Source organism: Hyperolius riggenbachi, chromosome 4, assembly GCF_040937935.1.
Source record: "Hyperolius riggenbachi isolate aHypRig1 chromosome 4, aHypRig1.pri, whole genome shotgun sequence".
NCBI lineage: Eukaryota > Metazoa > Chordata > Amphibia > Anura > Hyperoliidae > Hyperolius > Hyperolius riggenbachi.
The window spans coordinates 411,695,949-411,712,925 of record NC_090649.1 but is presented as its reverse complement, the minus strand read 5'-3'; the positions used below and the strand labels follow the sequence as shown (position 1 = coordinate 411,712,925).

General features: G+C 42.0%; 1 protein-coding gene across 6 annotated transcripts in view; it reads left to right on the top strand.

Annotated features, from left to right (window-relative positions):
• Positions 1–16,977, top strand: part of WDPCP (WD repeat containing planar cell polarity effector) — a 541,772-nt gene that overhangs the window by 197,671 nt on the left and 327,124 nt on the right. For all 6 annotated transcript variants that reach the window (XM_068232353.1, XM_068232349.1, XM_068232350.1 and 3 more), the window contains 2 exons: positions 859–1,459; positions 10,541–10,729. In XM_068232353.1, coding sequence (XP_068088454.1) covers positions 859–1,459; positions 10,541–10,729 — 790 coding nt within the window. The remainder of the gene's footprint in view (positions 1–858; positions 1,460–10,540; positions 10,730–16,977) is intronic.

The following is a 16,977-nucleotide window of genomic DNA, read 5'->3' as shown; positions in this document are numbered from 1 at the left end:
ATTTTATTTACAAACCTTGCCAGACAAACAAACAAGGCTAAAAATAACTTTTAATTACATTTCCTTACATGATATTTTGTAGTTGAAAAAATATGCTTTCAATATTATTCTTTTTTTTTAGTAAACCTTTAAAGGGGAACTGAAGAGAGAGGTATATGGAGGCTGCCATGTTTATTTCCTTTTAATCAATACTAGTTGCCTGGCAGCCCTGCTGGTCTATTTCTCTGCAGTAGTATCTGATTAAAACCAGAAACAAGCATGCAGCTAGTCTTGTCAGATCAGACTTATAAGTCTGAACCTCTGAAACACCTGATCTGCTGCATGCTTGTTCAGGGGCTATGGCTAATAGTATTAGAGGCAGAGGATCAGCAGGGCTGCCAGGCAACTGGTATTGTCTAAAAGGAAATAAACATGACAGCCTCCATATACCTCTCTTCAGTTCCCCTTTAAGTAAATTAACCAAAAATTGAAAAATAAGCTCTCTTTAAAAAACGGCTCTCCAACTGGAGATGCCCAAAATGGAGGAAGGAAAAGCAACTAATTCCATTCCACATGATAGTTTATTAGAATTAGACAAATACATCATGATTTTAGACTGGATTCTATTGATTTTACTGTGGATTTGAAAGATTTTATGTATCTATGTCTTCTTTATCTGGTCCTTACAAAAAATTTTGGACTGAAGTTTAACATTTCACGTTCACATGCTATGGGCCCATAGCTTGTGACAGCTGTTATCAGAGCCAAAGTTCCAACGCTGTAGTAAGTAGATCATTTTTGTGGCTATAGAAGTTTGTGCTTTGTTTACACCATGGACCGCTGACCACATATATATGTCTTATTCACTTACTTTGCTAGGTCTTGAGCTACATACGTACAGAAGGAGATATTCTTGAGGCTTGCTTCAGTGGGATTCAGCCTTACCAAGTGTACACCACAGAAAAGTCTATGAGCTCCAATAGTGAACCTATGGCTGACAGCTGCATATATGAGTGTGCCAGGAACAAACTCCAGTGTGTGTCTGTCACCAAAATACCCCTCAGTGCCCGGGTCATTAGCTGTGGCAGAAATCCAGATGAGGACAAGCTTGTTCTTGGCTGTGAAGACTCTTCACTTATTCTGTATGAAGCACATCGCAGAGTAACTCTACTAGTCCAAGCTGAACTCTTACCAGTCTTAATAAGATGGCACCCCTCTGGATGTATATTTGTGGTAAGCAACAACCAAGGAGAGCTTCAGATCTTTAATATGGCACTGTCACCAATTATGGTCCAGCTTGTTGCTGAAGACTCTGCACCTAGATCCACTCTGCAGTGCTGTAAACATTTTGAGGTTTCCAGCAGCTTGGTGGACATGAAGTGGGCTGCCCCCCGAACCACCAGTGACAATGTAGACATCCATAATCTTCTCTTCCTCAGATTTCATGGTGGACCATTAGGAGTGCTTCAGCTTAAACTTGGTAAGTAACGAATGATATTTGTTGTATAGGAATGTATTACAATACATTAGAAAACATTTATAGTAAACGCCAAGGGACCTGGCCCAGAAGTTTTATATCAGAAATGTACTACCGTATATTATATATTCTATGTTCATACAGGGTCGGGTCCTGGTTTACTATAACCGGAGGTTTACTTTACTGGAGGTTACAATGATGAGATTCTTTTGCATCACGTCTATAATACTATATATATATATATATATATATATATATATATATATATATATATATATATTTATATATATGCAACCCCTGCAATTGAGGGGGGGGGGGGCTTTGAGGGCCCTCCTCCTCCCATCCACATGCAGAGTAGCGCAGAGTAGCGCAGGAAACATTATATTCACCTGCTTCCAGCACCGCGAATCTTCATGCATCACAGCAGCAGCACTGTCTGCTGCCCATCGCCGAGCTCCCGATCACATGACTTGCTTCAGTCATGTGATAGGGAGCCAGTAAATGGCAGCAGAAAGAGTATGCTGCGATGCACAGAGGAGACACAGACCACTGGGAGCAGGCGGGGATGTTTGTTTACCGGCTGCCTGTCTGGTCCCGTGTGTTTAGGGGGGGGGGGGGGGTAGGGGGGGTTCCTATGGACCTAGGGGGCTACATGCAGTCTTTGTTGCAGGGAGGTCTCATACATGTTAGTTACGCTATTGAGAGGGTGATCAGGGGAAAGCACAATCTCAGGTTTAAAGCAGCTAAGATGCTTGAAATTTATGTAGATAATGTGGTAAGAATTTTTTTTTGTTAAAGGTGCCCATTAAAGCGGACCTGAACTCAGAACTTTCTCTCTGCTCTAAAAGATAAGCAACAGTATAATAGCCTTTAAAGTAATACAAAGATACAAAAGATAAAAGATACAAATCCTACAGTAAATCTGCAGTGTTTCTACTTCCTGCTTTCATTGAAGCAAACATGCTTGTTAATATCCTGTGCTTTCAAATTAGCTTATTTGCCGTAGCAGTCAGCTGAGACAGCTGAGGGATAAAATTACAACTTGTGATTAGACACAAATGAGGGGGAATTAGACAGGCTAAACTTTGTAAATATATACAGGGTGCATATCTCTGCTTTCCTTCTGTCCTGTGCAAGAGATCAGGTCCACGTTAAAGCTACAGTCTCTTGAAAGATCGATTGTCTGATCATTGCGATCAAGCCCACCAACGGAAGCCAAAATAATAAGCAGACTCCTAGAATTTATCTGAAATTCGGATCAGCGGAACGATCGATTGTCATCGATTGGCACCATTAACAGTACCGGATCTGAATGATTGTACAGTTGATCATTTGGGAAATTGTACTGATAGCGGCACCTTAAAAGAAAGAGAGATGCCCTTTAAGTTGCACCCATGCACTGACCATATAGTGAAGAATACAGTATAATGAAAGTATGCTTAATTGCAACTGTAAACGTGCAAGTTGTCCAGTAAACGCACAGGATGCTGTGCCTTTCTCTAACAAAACTCCCTGCACCCCACTCTACTCTTACCATAGAAATGTGGTAGGTGTGATACAGTAGAACTGTACCTTTGAATGAAAGAACAGAAAGCACTGAGACGATGGTAGCCCAGATGGTTTAGTACGTTAGAGTGTAGTAATAAATAAGATCAAGAATTGCTACTCCCAAAATAAGTCTGCAGTAGGGTCAACCAACCAATGAGGCAGGTGTCTCGGTCTCTAAGAGTGGTCGCAATTTTGAAGAAAAAAGGGGGAACCCTATACACGGCACCCAAGTGTGTCAGCAGGGCTATTGTCCTACAATGGAGGTGAATAGATAACGGGGAGAAAGAGGCGCCAAAAGGTAAAAGCTTACCTCAAAGATGACGCACTCTGGCCGGAGGGCACATTAAAATGTCCAGATTTCACATTGTTTTTTTGTGTCATCTTTGAGGTAAGCCACCTCTCATTTAATTGTTTGATTGGTTTTAATACATTTTATTACCTTTGGGCGCTTCTTTCTGCCTCTTACCATAGAAATATCATTGTATTGCACTGGGATATAATGATATTGTCTGTCGCAACGGAACATATCCTATTCAGTGTAGTGGCTGGAAGTGTAATGGTTAAAGGCTCTGCCTCTGACACAGGAGACCTGGGTTAAAATCTCAGCATTTCTGGTTCAGAAATCTCCAGCACCTATTCAGCAAGGAGTCCTTGGGCTAGACTCCCTAACACTACTACAGCCTATATAGCGCACCCTAGTGGCTGCAGCTCAAAATGCTTTGAGTCCACCAGGAGAAAAGCGTAATATACAGTGGTGTGAAAAACTATTTGCCCCCTTCCTGATTTTTTATTCTTTTGCATGTTTGTCACACTTAAATGTTTCTGCTCATCAAAAACCGTTAACTATTAGTCAAAGATAACATAATTGAACAAAAAAATGCAGTTTTAAATGATGTTTTTTATTATTTAGTGAGAAAAAAACCTCAAAACCTACATGGCCCTGTGTGAAAAAGAAATTGCCCCCTGAACCTAATAACTGGTTGGGCCACCCTTAGCAGCAATAACTGCAATCAAGCATTTGCGATAACTTGCAACAAGTCTTTTACAGCGCTCTGGAGGAATTTTGGCCCACTCATCTTTGCAGAATTGTTGTAATTCAGCTTTATTTGAGGGTTTTCTAGCATGAACCGCCTTTTTAAGGTCATGCCACAACATCTCAATAGGATTCAGGTCAGGACTTTGACTAGGCCTCTCCAAAGTCTTCATTTTGTTTTTCTTCAGCCATTCAGAGGTGAATTTGCTGGTGTGTTTTGGGTCATTGTCCTGCTGCAGCACCCAAGATCGCTTCAGCTTGAGTTGACGAACAGATGGCCGGACATTCTCCTTCAGGATTTTTTGGCAGACAGTAGAATTCATGGTTCCATCTATCACAGCATGCCTTCCAGGTCCTGAAGCAGCAAAACAACCCCAGACCATCACACTACCACCACCATATTTTACTGTTGGTATGATGTTCTTCTGCTGAAATGCTGTGTTACTTCTACGCCAGATGTAACGGGACACGCACCTTCCAAAAAGTTCAACTTTTGTCTCGTCGGTCCACAAGGTATTTTCCCAAAAGTCTTGGCAATCATTGAGATGTTTTTTTAGCAAAATTGAGACGAGCCTTAATGTTCTTTTTGCTTTAAAAGTGGTTTGTGCCTTGGATATCTTCCATGCAGGCCGTTTTTGCCCAGTCTCTTTCTTATAGTGGAATCGTGAACACTGACCTTAATTGAGGCAAGTGAGGCCTGCAGTTCTTTAGATGTTGTCCTGGGGTCTTTTGTGGCCTCTCGGATGAGTTTTCTCTGCGCTCTTGGGTTAATTTTGGTCGGCCGACCACTCCTGGAAAGGTTCATCACTGTTCCATGTGTTTGCCATTTGTGGATAATGGCTCTCACTGTGGTTTGCTGGAGTCCCAAAGCTTTAGAAATGGCTTTATAACCTTTACCAGACTGATAGATTTCAATTACAGTACTTTTGTTCTCATTTGTTCCTGAATTTCTTTGTATCTTGGCATGATGTCTAGCTTTTGAGGTGCTTTTTGGTCTACTTCTCTGTGTCAGATAGCTCCTATTTAAGTGATTTCTTGATTGAAACAGGTGTGGCAGTAATCAGGCCTGGGGGTGACTACAGAAATTGAACTCAGGTGTAATAAACCACCTTTAAGTTATTTTTTAACAAGGGGGGGCAATCACTTTTTCACACAGGGCCATGTAGATTTGGAGGTTTTTTTTCTCACTAAATAATAAAAACCATCATTTAAAACTGCATTTTGTGTTCAATTAGGTTATCTTTGACTAATAGTTAACGGTTTTTGATGAGCAGAAACATTTAAGTGTGACAAACATGCAAAAGAATAAGAAATCAGGAAGGGGGCAAATAGTTTTTCACACCACTGTATATGTTATTTCTCTTGTCTTGTTTAAAGCAGATGTTTCCTTATTTTATCTTGCACAAACTATGTTTTAACAAATCTTTTTTGTTGTGTATTATTTAACATAATGTTTTATAAAAATAATTGTACCTGAACTGGGATTTTAAGTGTTAAGTGTAAAGAGTTCATTTATTCACATCAACATGCAATCATCAATTATTCTCTTCACACTGAAAATCAGGAGAGCTGTCAGCATTTCTAATTGTGTCATGGTCCATATTGTTATAAGAGAAAAGTATATTTATATATAGAACGTTTAATCACATTTGCTAGGAAGACTAAATACACAGAGCAACAGTCCAGACCTAAAAAGACCTTCATGTCTCATTAATTTGTACAGAAGGTCTCTCAGGTGAGCCCTGCTTCACAGTTTGAGTACTACTGCCCTACAGGTTATCAAAACTAATTATTGCATGCGTTGGCAAACAAGAGTGAAACTAACAGCTTCCCTGCGCCTGAAAAAGGCCTGTAAGTCACCTTACCTTTATAGTGCATTTGTACGCCGTGTTCTTAGGCCTCTGTCCCCTGTGACATCGCTCACAACAGGCTTGGTGGAATAAAAAGGCCCCTGACTCGCTATCTCCAGTACGTCTGTGTTCTCATTCAGGCCAAAGTAGTCACTGTGCAGGGATTTAGAGGCCTCCCAGCTAATTGCCATCTTGTAAATTTAATTGGACTTCCTCCCAAGGCACTGTTCTTAAATCAATTAGGCTACGAGTCGCCTGTCACCTCTTCCTCCTAAGAAGTGTACCATCCAAGAGAGGTCAAGCATCTAAAGGGGGAAAGATGTTTCACCTCAACCATTGAGATTTGCCATGTTTTAAAATTCACTGCTTGCATTTAGATAAAGTATTTCCCACACCAAGGAACATTGCTGTTTTTCTCCTTCAATTCATTATTTAAAGTCAGCATATAGTTATATTGGGATTGTAACCAATTTTTGGTTTCCGTCTCCACTATGTCACTCTAATAAGGTTAAGCAGTTCTCTGACCGGACTGTCCTTGTTAATGAGATCAATTGACTTTCGGGGATGCATCAACTGATAAATAATAAATCCTTTCCTTATTATTTTACAAGCCTTGTGGTTCTGGTCTTTGCCAATGAGAGCAAGTACCATGAACGACTAAACTGCAAATAAAACCCCTGCTTTAGATATTAGATATACGTGATGTCATTTGTGAAAGCAGTTTATGTGGAACAAATTGTTACTTTTTGACTGAATATATTGTAACCATTTAAACGCCGCCCAATAGCACTCATTATCCACGGTGCATAGATCGGCAGAAGTCCTTAAAACTGATCTGTTACATCCAGTTTCTTTTCTATTTAGGGCCCGTTTCCACTATCGCGAATCCGCATGCGGGCAACGCATGGATGGGACTGTTTCCACTTGTGCGTTTCCCCGAACGTTTTTCTGTGCAGAAAAAATCTGCAGGGTAGGGGCCTAAGAATTCGCCTGCGTGTGGAATGCAGGCGAATCGCACGCAATGTATTTAATAGGGAAATCGCATGCGTTTTCCCCATGCGTTTTTTGCCGCGATTTCGCATGCGATTTCGCATAGGTACCCATGTTAATTCACACAGGCAGTGACATGGTTAAAATCGCATACAGCCTTACCTATGCGAAATCGCGGCAAAAAACGCATGCGGAATCGCACCCGCATGCGATTTGCCTGCGGTGATTCGCCCGCGATTTCGTAACGCTATAGTGGAAACGGGCCCTTAGATATGCACTATGACAAAAACTGTAAAATGTAAAATACGTATGCACACATATACTGTATAAAAGATGCAGTGGCGTACCTATAGAATTTGACACCCAGTGCTGATTATTTACAGACTAACACCACACACACACACACACTTTTTTTTTGATAGGAGGGTTGACGGGTTGGGGCGCTGAGTGTGTGGTTGCAAATTTTTGGGGAAAAGGAGCCCTCAGGATGTGGATGGAGCTAACAGTTATGAATCTCCATACTCTATACCAGGGGTGCCCACACTTTTTCGGCTCACGAGCTACTTTAAATTTCGCCAAGGCCAGGAGATCTACCAACGTTTTAAATGCACCCGTAGGTTAGCTGGGTATATGTGCCCTTAGTATAGGTTAGCTGGGTATATGTGCCCTTAGTATAGGTCAGCTGGGTATATGTGCCCTTAGTATAGGTTAGCTGGGTATATGTGCCCTTAGTATAGGTCAGCTGGGTATATGTGCCCTTAGTATAGGATAGCTGGGTATATGTGCCCTTAGTATAGGATAGCTGGGTATATGTGCCCTTAGTACAGGTTAGCTGGGTATATGTGCTCTTAGTATAGGTTAGCTGGGTATATGTGCCCTTAGTATAGGTTAGCTGGGTATATGTGCCCTTAGTATAGGTTAGCTGGGTATATGTGCCCTTAGTATAGGTTAGCTGGGTATATGTGCCCTTAGTATAGGTCAGCTGGGTATATGTGCCCTTAGTATAGGATAGCTGGGTATATGTGCCCTTAGTATAGGATAGCTGGGTATATGTGCCCTTAGTACAGGTTAGCTGGGTATATGTGCTCTTAGTATAGGTTAGCTGGGTATATGTGCCCTTAGTATAGGATAGCTGGGTATATGTGCTGTTAGTATAGGTTAGCTGGGTATATGTGCCCTTAGTATAGGATAGCTGGGTATATGTGCCCTTAGTATAGGTTAGCTGGGTATATGTGCCCTTAGTACAGGTTAGCTGGGTATATGTGCCCTTAGTATAGGTTAGCTGGGTATATGTGCATGCAGTATAGGGTGGGCACGCTTACCTCCCTCCACCTCCAGCGGTGGCGTCCTGGTCTTCACCCGCTGGTCTTCACCCCCTGCCTGGAGGGCAGATATGCAATTCGGCGGCTGAGGGAGGCTCCGGCGTGCAGCGTGAGTGGAGGTGAAAGTTTTGCTTCCAGCGCCACGCCCCCAGCCATGACACTGCGTCATGGCAGAGCCGCCCCTGGCCTCTCAGCCGCGCTTCTCTTCTCCCCTGATTAGCCGCGCTACGCTATCAGTCAGCCAGCAGCAGAATCTGATAGGACACAGCCAATCGGCCGCGTTCTAGAGCTGCTGCCCACAAAATTCAATGGGACGCGGCCATAAGGCCACGATCTACCAATCAGGCGGTCACGATCTACCGGTAGATCGGGATCGACCTATTGGGCAGCCCTGCTCTATACAGTGCTGCAGAAGATGTCTGTGCTATTTAAATACACACTAATAATATGATAGGACATTAGACTATGACTATGGTACGATAAGATTGTGAGCTCCTCTGAGGACAGTCAGAAAAGGGGGACATATGAAAGAGGGGGATGCATAGGAGGGGGGAGGGGGAATAGAGATAGAGGCGCAAGACAGAGAGCATGGTGGAAGAGTAGAAATGGCAGGAAGACCCCTCATCAGGACTGCAGACATCACCAGTGCTGTTTGGCAGGGACATGCTGTTAAAAGAAGGCTCTAAAATCTGAAAAGATAAAAGGATCATCGGGGAAGACAACAGAATGGGAATGGGAGCTGGGAAAAGAGATAAGATTACCTGCAATCAAGCTAATTTATTTAATTGCCTTGAGCTTGCTTCTCTGCTTAATACAGAAGTTGGCTGTCAGCAGCTGTATTACTGGCTTCTGCAACAGCAGACTGCCCTGCATTATTGATTAATTACTCTGATCAGGATAAATAATCAATAGTCCAGGGCACTCTGATATTACAGCAGCCAGTGCACATGGCTACTAATGACAGGCAACTTCTGAAGCACTAAACACATCCTGTCACCTCTCCCTGCATATGTCCAGCTGCTGCACAGCAATCATTCTCTCTACTTACCCTGCTGCTCTGCACATTTACTCACTGCAGGCTGTGTGTAGAGAGCGAGGAGACACATCACCCACGGGACAGGAAGTGGGAGGGGTGCTACATCTAGTGCAGGTTGTAGTACAGTCCCCTGCACTGCCTGCTGCTATTTTCCTGAATGTTGCCCAAACTATGAAAAAAGGTCCCAGGTGGAAGAACACAGTGACTGAGCACCACAGCGGCAGCCATAGCCATGGCTACACCCTGGGCTGTGAGCACCTGCAGCCACTGAAAAGATGTACATGTGTCCCAAAGTAAAATGCACTGTTTCCTATGTAGATGTCATTTACAGTCGGTATTATTAATCTGACAAGTCTGAACCTGCTACCCATGGCTTGAACAAGTTTCATGGTTTGCACAAGTCCAGCTGCTCATGAGAGAACCTCAAGGTTTGCTTTAAGTCTTTGAAAAGCAAGGATCTTTACAAAGATGTCAGCCTACTCAGAAGTAAATGCTTTTGAAACTATAGAAAACCCTGAGAATCCCCTATGAGGAGATGGACTAGTCCAAAGCCTGTCAGCAAGAGGTCAAAGACTTTATTAATAACACTTACTGTAAATGACAATGACATAGAAAATCATATACAGTGCATTTTACTTAGATACACATGTTCATCTCATGAGTATGTGTACACATGTATTATACATTTTTTTTTGTCATCGTGCCCCTTTTGATCTAAACGTGGAACCCGTATGAAATGGCATGAAGTGTGTGGCCACAGCACAGGGACACGTTATCCTTCCTATATCAGCACCGACTGTCCCCACTCCTGTCAGCTATCTGTTGTACCTGTATCATTGTCAGCCATCCCTGACCTGAAACCTTCCCCTCTGCGACATACAACATAGCTGTCCCTCAGATTCATAAGTCGCCTTTGCCCAGTGTACCGCGATTATTATTATTATTTATATAGCGCCAACATATACCATAGGTACAACATTAGGAGAATGACCCTGCCCTTGCGAGCTTTAAACTTGGCTGGATAGTGTACTGGTTAAGGGCATCGCCTCTCACATAGGACAGGTTAAAATCTCGGCTGTTCCTATTCAGTAAGATAGTACCCATTCAGTAAGGAGTCCATGGGTAAGACTCTGTAACACTGCAGGGTAGCCTATTGAGCCCTTAGTGGCTGCAGCTCTCAAATGCTTTGAGTCCAACTGGAGAAAAACCCTATACAAATATAAGCATTACTGTTATTATAATAGGAAGGTAAGGAAGAATAGAGTAAAATGGCCTCTAACCTTGCCTGTGCTGTTAATTTGTAAGGTGCTGTCTCCAGAGGACTGCTGGGACCAGTAGAGCTGGTGTCACAGTATCTCCGCTATGATGAAGTAGATGATGCCATAGGCATGCTGAGCTCTATGAACTGGAATACTGCAGCACAACAGTGCTATATATGTATGAGCGCCATCATGAACCACCTGCTGAAACAAAAACTCACCCCTGAGAAAGAAGGTAAGAGTTATTTTATTCTGTTTTTGCCTATAGAGATTGCCCTCCTTGACTTTCTTTTTAAACTGTATCCTTTATTTGTCTACAGGAAAATATGTGAGATCATAAAAGGCTTATAAACCAAATTCAGGCATAGTTGTTGAATTCACATTTAAAATACAGTATATTGTTTATAAGAATCATGCATGAAAATGTTCAGTAATTCCAACATAAAAAAGGAGAACATGCACCAATTCACCATTCTGTATTCTCACTTCAGCAATCTCCAGTGGCCTGTTAATCTCTTACACCTGCCTCCAAAGCAGGTGACCACTCCCACTAGCAGATGACAGACACTCCCCCCAGCCCAGAAGGTTACAGCATAGAAACTCCTCCTTGTTCCCCCAGTAGGTGACAGCACAGGTACTCCCCCTTACCCCAGAAGGTTATAACAGAGACACTACCCCCTCCCCCCAATTTCCTCAAAAGGTAACAACACAGGAAGCAATATTTATTTCATCTGCTAGGGAAGATTACATCCGGGTTCCCCGTTTACCGCCCGTAAACCAACAATTACTCCTGTAAGTTATTTCCCTTTGATAAAATGACCTTGAAATGTGTGTACTTATACCAATGTATCAGGAGCCATATATATTCTAAGCTCTTTTAGATGAAAAAATAGTTCCACCCAATCTGTAAAACTCTTCATTATGCTGGGAATACACAATCATTTTTTTCCAGCAGATTTGCTGACCGATCGATTTCTCGACCGTTTTTCTGATCAATTTCCATCCACTGCTTTGAGAAAATCGTTCAGAAAAACAATCAAATCAGATCAGACATGTGGAAAATTATCTATCGAGCCATCTATCTGCCCAAAAAAACTCATGATGTATTCCCAGAATTACATGTTTATTTTGTATAACTACTGGGAAAGAAAAAACAATCCATGGCAAGGCTGGGCACATGAATATGGTTTACAGCAAAAAGATCTTGCGCTTCAGTTATGTTGTCAGAGTTCATATTGCAGCCTACACACCGAAATTTGGAGAAAAGTACTGGGAGCTTTCTCTCTCTACAACCAGCAGCTGAGCCCCTTTGTTGACTTATTAGATGGCACTGGTAAGCTTAATGCTTTTACACTAAAGCCTTGTACACACACTACATTGTTATCCACCAAGAAGGCCCTGACCGTCTGTCTCAGCTGAAAACAGGCTATCAAGGCTACAAGGATTCTCTGTTGAGAATCTAGTATTCGTACAGGTCTAGACATCTTCTGAAGTCGGTTTAAGCGACATTTGGTGGCCAAGTCAATTGTTCCCCTTCTTACTGCATGCACAGAAACTGACTTATCGTTATTGGCACCACAGTCCCTCCTCTCTTTTCCTTCTTCATAGACATAGATTGCTTCACTTGGCTGTTGCCAAGTAACGCCTCTCTGTAGAATTGGGACCCTGAAGTGTCACTCACAGAATTAAGTTTGACCCTGGGCGGTGGCACAAACTGTTAGCAAATTGTACTTTTGTACTCACCTTTATGTAAAGCATTTACTTCAGCTGTATCCTTTGTTGCTTTTTAACATGTTTAAATAAAATTAATAGTGGTCATGTTGTAGTATAGGGGTCGCCTTATATGTGAGTAACACCTTAATTTTTTATACTTATTGCTGGGATGTGAAATGAAGTACCTAAGTGGCTGTGGCAATGGAACATCTCCCCCCTGACCCAGGTGTTCCAACTTCTCTCTTCCCCCAAATACCAGAGTGGCTGCAGTGAAAGGAACATATACAGTATCTATTCCACTATCTGTTCCACCGCTGCACGCCGGTTCCTCCCATTTTCTCTATCCTGAGCATGCAACGGTGCCCCCTGTAGGCTACCAATGTATGTCACGTAACATTGGAGACTACTGAGAAATGCTGGCACGCACTGACCGGACCTTGGGGAAGAGGAAGAGACACACAGCGGTGAAATAGTTACTGTTTCTTTCATTGTGGTCGCTCTGGTTTTTGGAGGAAGAGAGAGGCAGGCGCAACTGAAATAGGGGTAAAATCTTCCTTCCCCTGTGGCCACTCTCTTCATGTAGTGTTGGGCGAAAGAGAGAAGCAGGCGCACTTGGGGGAGGGAGAGCAAGGATACTATCTGTACTTTGTGGGGTAATGACACTGGCTGCACTTGGGGGGAAGGAGGATACTGGCTGCTCTTAAGGAGACTTTGTGCACTTTTGTGTGTGAAGGAGGACACTGCCTGCACTTGGGGTGGAGTAGGTAAAGGGGATACTTGGGGACTTTTCTGGGTAGACTTATACTTGACTTGTATAAAAATTCTAGTTGAGAGGGTCAAATTTTGGGGTCGACTTACTGTATACCCGAGTATGTATGGTATATTATGTTGTTTATGTGAATCCTTCTGGAGCAGGCAGACTTTTCCACTTTTACTTTAAAACTTTATACTATTCCAGTATGTACTATTTAATTTGCTGGATGGGTTGTTTCCAAGTTACCACATCACTGGATAGAAAAAAAAGCACATTTAATTATCTCTAATTAGCGTTAATTAAAAATACAGACTCAGATTGGAGCAAATGACTGCCGTTATCTAAAAGGCTGTTTTTCCTTATCAGAGACCCTTCGTTAATTACTTAATAATAACTTGTACTGGAATTGAGGATATTAAAGTGATAATAACATCTGAGAGTGTTTACAGGCCACCAAATTTAACTGCACTCCCAGCAGTGCCCGTTGAGTAGTCAACACTGGCAAGCAGAGTCCTGGGACTTCAGACATGTATATGTGACCCTGCATGAGAAACTCTCATGATTTCATGATGGTTGTGGTGATTAAAACTAATTGGTAAAAATGAAGCAATATATTTTCTTAGTCAGTGTTAAGAGTGTTGTGTTTTTATGACATTTACTTTCAATTTTTTTTCTATATTATCATTTTTATTGAAATATTCATAATAAGTATGAACAAACAGAATATGAAATGTATAACAAAAGCGTAATACACAATAATGCAGTAAAAGTAGTCATAACATATGATGCATAAACACTGAGATCATAATATCCAGTGGTAAGGAAACATTTACTTCAATTTAAAGTGTTCATTTATATTATTTTCTACCTTCAGACAAGGAGTAACCATAATTCCCTCTTTACACTTGACAGAATGTTTATGTAAAGTGCGTTTTTTCCGAATTCGCGTTTGCTGCACATCTAATAGTTAGTGGCATCACGCATGTTGTGCATTTTAATGCAAATTTTCACATATGATTTTTATTTTTCTGCAGTATTTTTTCCTACATGTATGGGGTTTTTTTTTGGGATCGGACTTGCGAATAGCATACAATACAAGTCAATGGAAATGTTCATCTTCGCATTCAAATGCAGAAATTCGCATGCGAATATAAAGATAATTACATAAAAATTCATGAATATGCATGGTAAATTGGAATGCGGGAATTCACATAAAAAATTACAACAAAAGAATTGGATGCGGAAAAAATGCAAAATCACTAATAAGTCTAAAAAACAGCCCAAAATCGCAGGGATAAGTGTGAAGGAACCTTAGTGGATGGTTTGCAAAGCCTACTGGGCTTCTAAAAAGAAAGCCCAGCACTATTTACATTCCTGGTGGCACTCCCTGTAAATTAAAGCGGATCTGAGATGAAAAACTAACTATAACAAGTAACTTGTCTATATATCTTATCTAAAGTTTAGATAGTTTATACAGCAAATCTAGCTGCAAACAGCTTTAACAGAAAATTATTATTTCTTCCTATGATACAATGACAGCAGCCATGTTGTTTGTAAACATTATACAGAGGCAGGCTTATCTGTATCTTGGTCACTAAGCCTGTGAAAAAAAACTAATCCCCCTCCTCCCCTCTGCCTCTGAAATCAATGGCCAGTAACACCTCCTCCTCCTCCTGCCCAGACTGAGCTCCCATGAGCCCTCGCTACTGCCTTGGCTCTCTGAAAACCTGTGGGCGTGGTTTATTTAGTTTATAGGAAATTAGAGTATTAAAACAAAAACAAAAATGTATTTGGCTTGAGGAATGCCCTATAAACAATAGAAAAGGAACACAATTATGCAATGAGTAAAAGTTCACCTCGGATCCACTATAAGCCATAGACATTCTCCCACTATCTGCCAATCGCCAGACTCCAGCTTCTTTAGCAGGCCTGCTGTTGTGCAGATGCACTCACAGACTTTGCACGTTCATTGTTGTGTCTGCAGACAGGCAAACTATGAGTGTGCAGCAGTGTGGTGATATGTGGATAAAGTCCACTCAGGGTTATAGTCTGTGTTATAACATCCATTAGATAATTAGATATTAAAGGAGAGTTCCGGTCAATGCCTTTGAGTGTGAAATGACTCATTCCAGTCTAATGCATTTTCACATGTGTTAAACAAAAAACAAAGAAAAAAAACGGACAGCACAGTGCATGTTTCTGTATTACTTGTGCGTTTATATCCAATGTATTTTATGTGTCTTTGGACACGCACATTATATTCCATAGAAGCATGCATTCTATACATTGGAAATCATGTGCACTGCAACACGTCTGTGATTACGTTATACAGTGGGAACATAGCCCTCATAGACTAAGGCAAGTTTGGGACAAACCAATGAACTTACAGTACCTGTATGTCTGTGTGATGTGAGAGGAGTGGGCGCATCTGGAGAAAATTCATGCAAACATGGGGAGGAAATACAAATAGCATACTGTATCCTAACCTAGATTTGAAACTGGGATGCTAACACTGCAAGGTGAGAATATCGGCTGCTTTTTTGTTTGGAAAAATAGTGTGCAGTCTTGAATAGCAACCCCAAATGCTCCTTGTTTGTGGGTGATTCTTCCCCATTCATATAGATAAGAATGTAGACACCGGTGTCCAGACAGACATCACACACACACACACACACACACACACACACACACACACACACACACACACACACACACACACACACACACACACTCCCACATTAATATAGCCCACACACACACACACACGCACGCACGCACGCACGCACACACACTTTAATATAGCCCATGGCCAACTTGCATGAAAGCCAGTCATCCTATAAGTTATCGGTCCTCATGGCAGAATGTCTGTTGGTTGTCAGACCTGTGTACACTTGACCATTGGTGCTCTTTCTCCCCTCCCAACTGATGCACCTACAAGTGTCTTTTTCTGGATTATGATAGGAAACCTGAACACTTGGCAGAAACACAAACACAGGGAGGGCACGCAGGCATCAGGAAGTTGCAGCACCAAGACTCGGTGTCAAAAAAACGGAGCAGGCACTCAAATGGCGTTATAAACTTGTGTTTATAGATACAAGTTAGCATAACATGACATGTTTTGGTACACCTGAGGAAGGGGGAAACCCTGAAACATGTTGTGTTATGCAATCTTGAATCTTGCAATCTAACCATGGAAGTGGTGACCCACTGAAGGATTGTGCATCGGTGAACCAGGCGAGTGAGAAATCTGGAAGTGCCTGCTCCAGCACAACTTTGTCTGTCAGTGTTGTAAGCCACCAATCTATTCAGCCCTTTGATCTCTTGAACTGACATTCTCAGATGTAAAACCTCGTACATGTGCTAGATGGAACTAGCATGTCTATAGGTATCCCATGATGTCACCTAGAAATGCGGCTCTACATGTACAGGGAGTGCAGAATTATTAGGCAAATGAGTATTTTGACCACAACATCTTTATGCATGTTGTCTTACTCCAAGCTGTATAGGCTCGAAAGCCTACTACCAATTAAGCATATTAGGTGATGTGCATCTCTGTAATGAGAGGGGGTGTGGTCTAATGACATCAACACCCTATATCAGGTGTGCATAGTTATTAGGCAACTTCCTTTCCTTTGGCAAAATGGGTCAAAAGAAGGACTTGACAGGCTCAGAAAAGTCAAAAATAGTGAGATATCTTTCAGAGGGATGCAGCACTCTTAAAATTGCAAAGCTTCTGAAGCGTGATCATCGAACAATCAAGCGTTTCATTCAAAATAGTCAACAGGGTCGCAAGAAGCGTGTGGAAAAACCAAGGTGCAAAATAACTGCCCATGAACTGAGAAACGTCAAGCATGCAGCTGCCAAGATGCCACTTGCCACCAGTTTGGCCATATTTCAGAGCTGCAACATCACTAGAGTGCCCAAAAGCACAAGGTGTGCAATAGTCAGAGACATGGCCAAGGTAAGAAAGGCTTAAAGACGACCACCACTGAACAAGACACACAAGCTGAAACGTC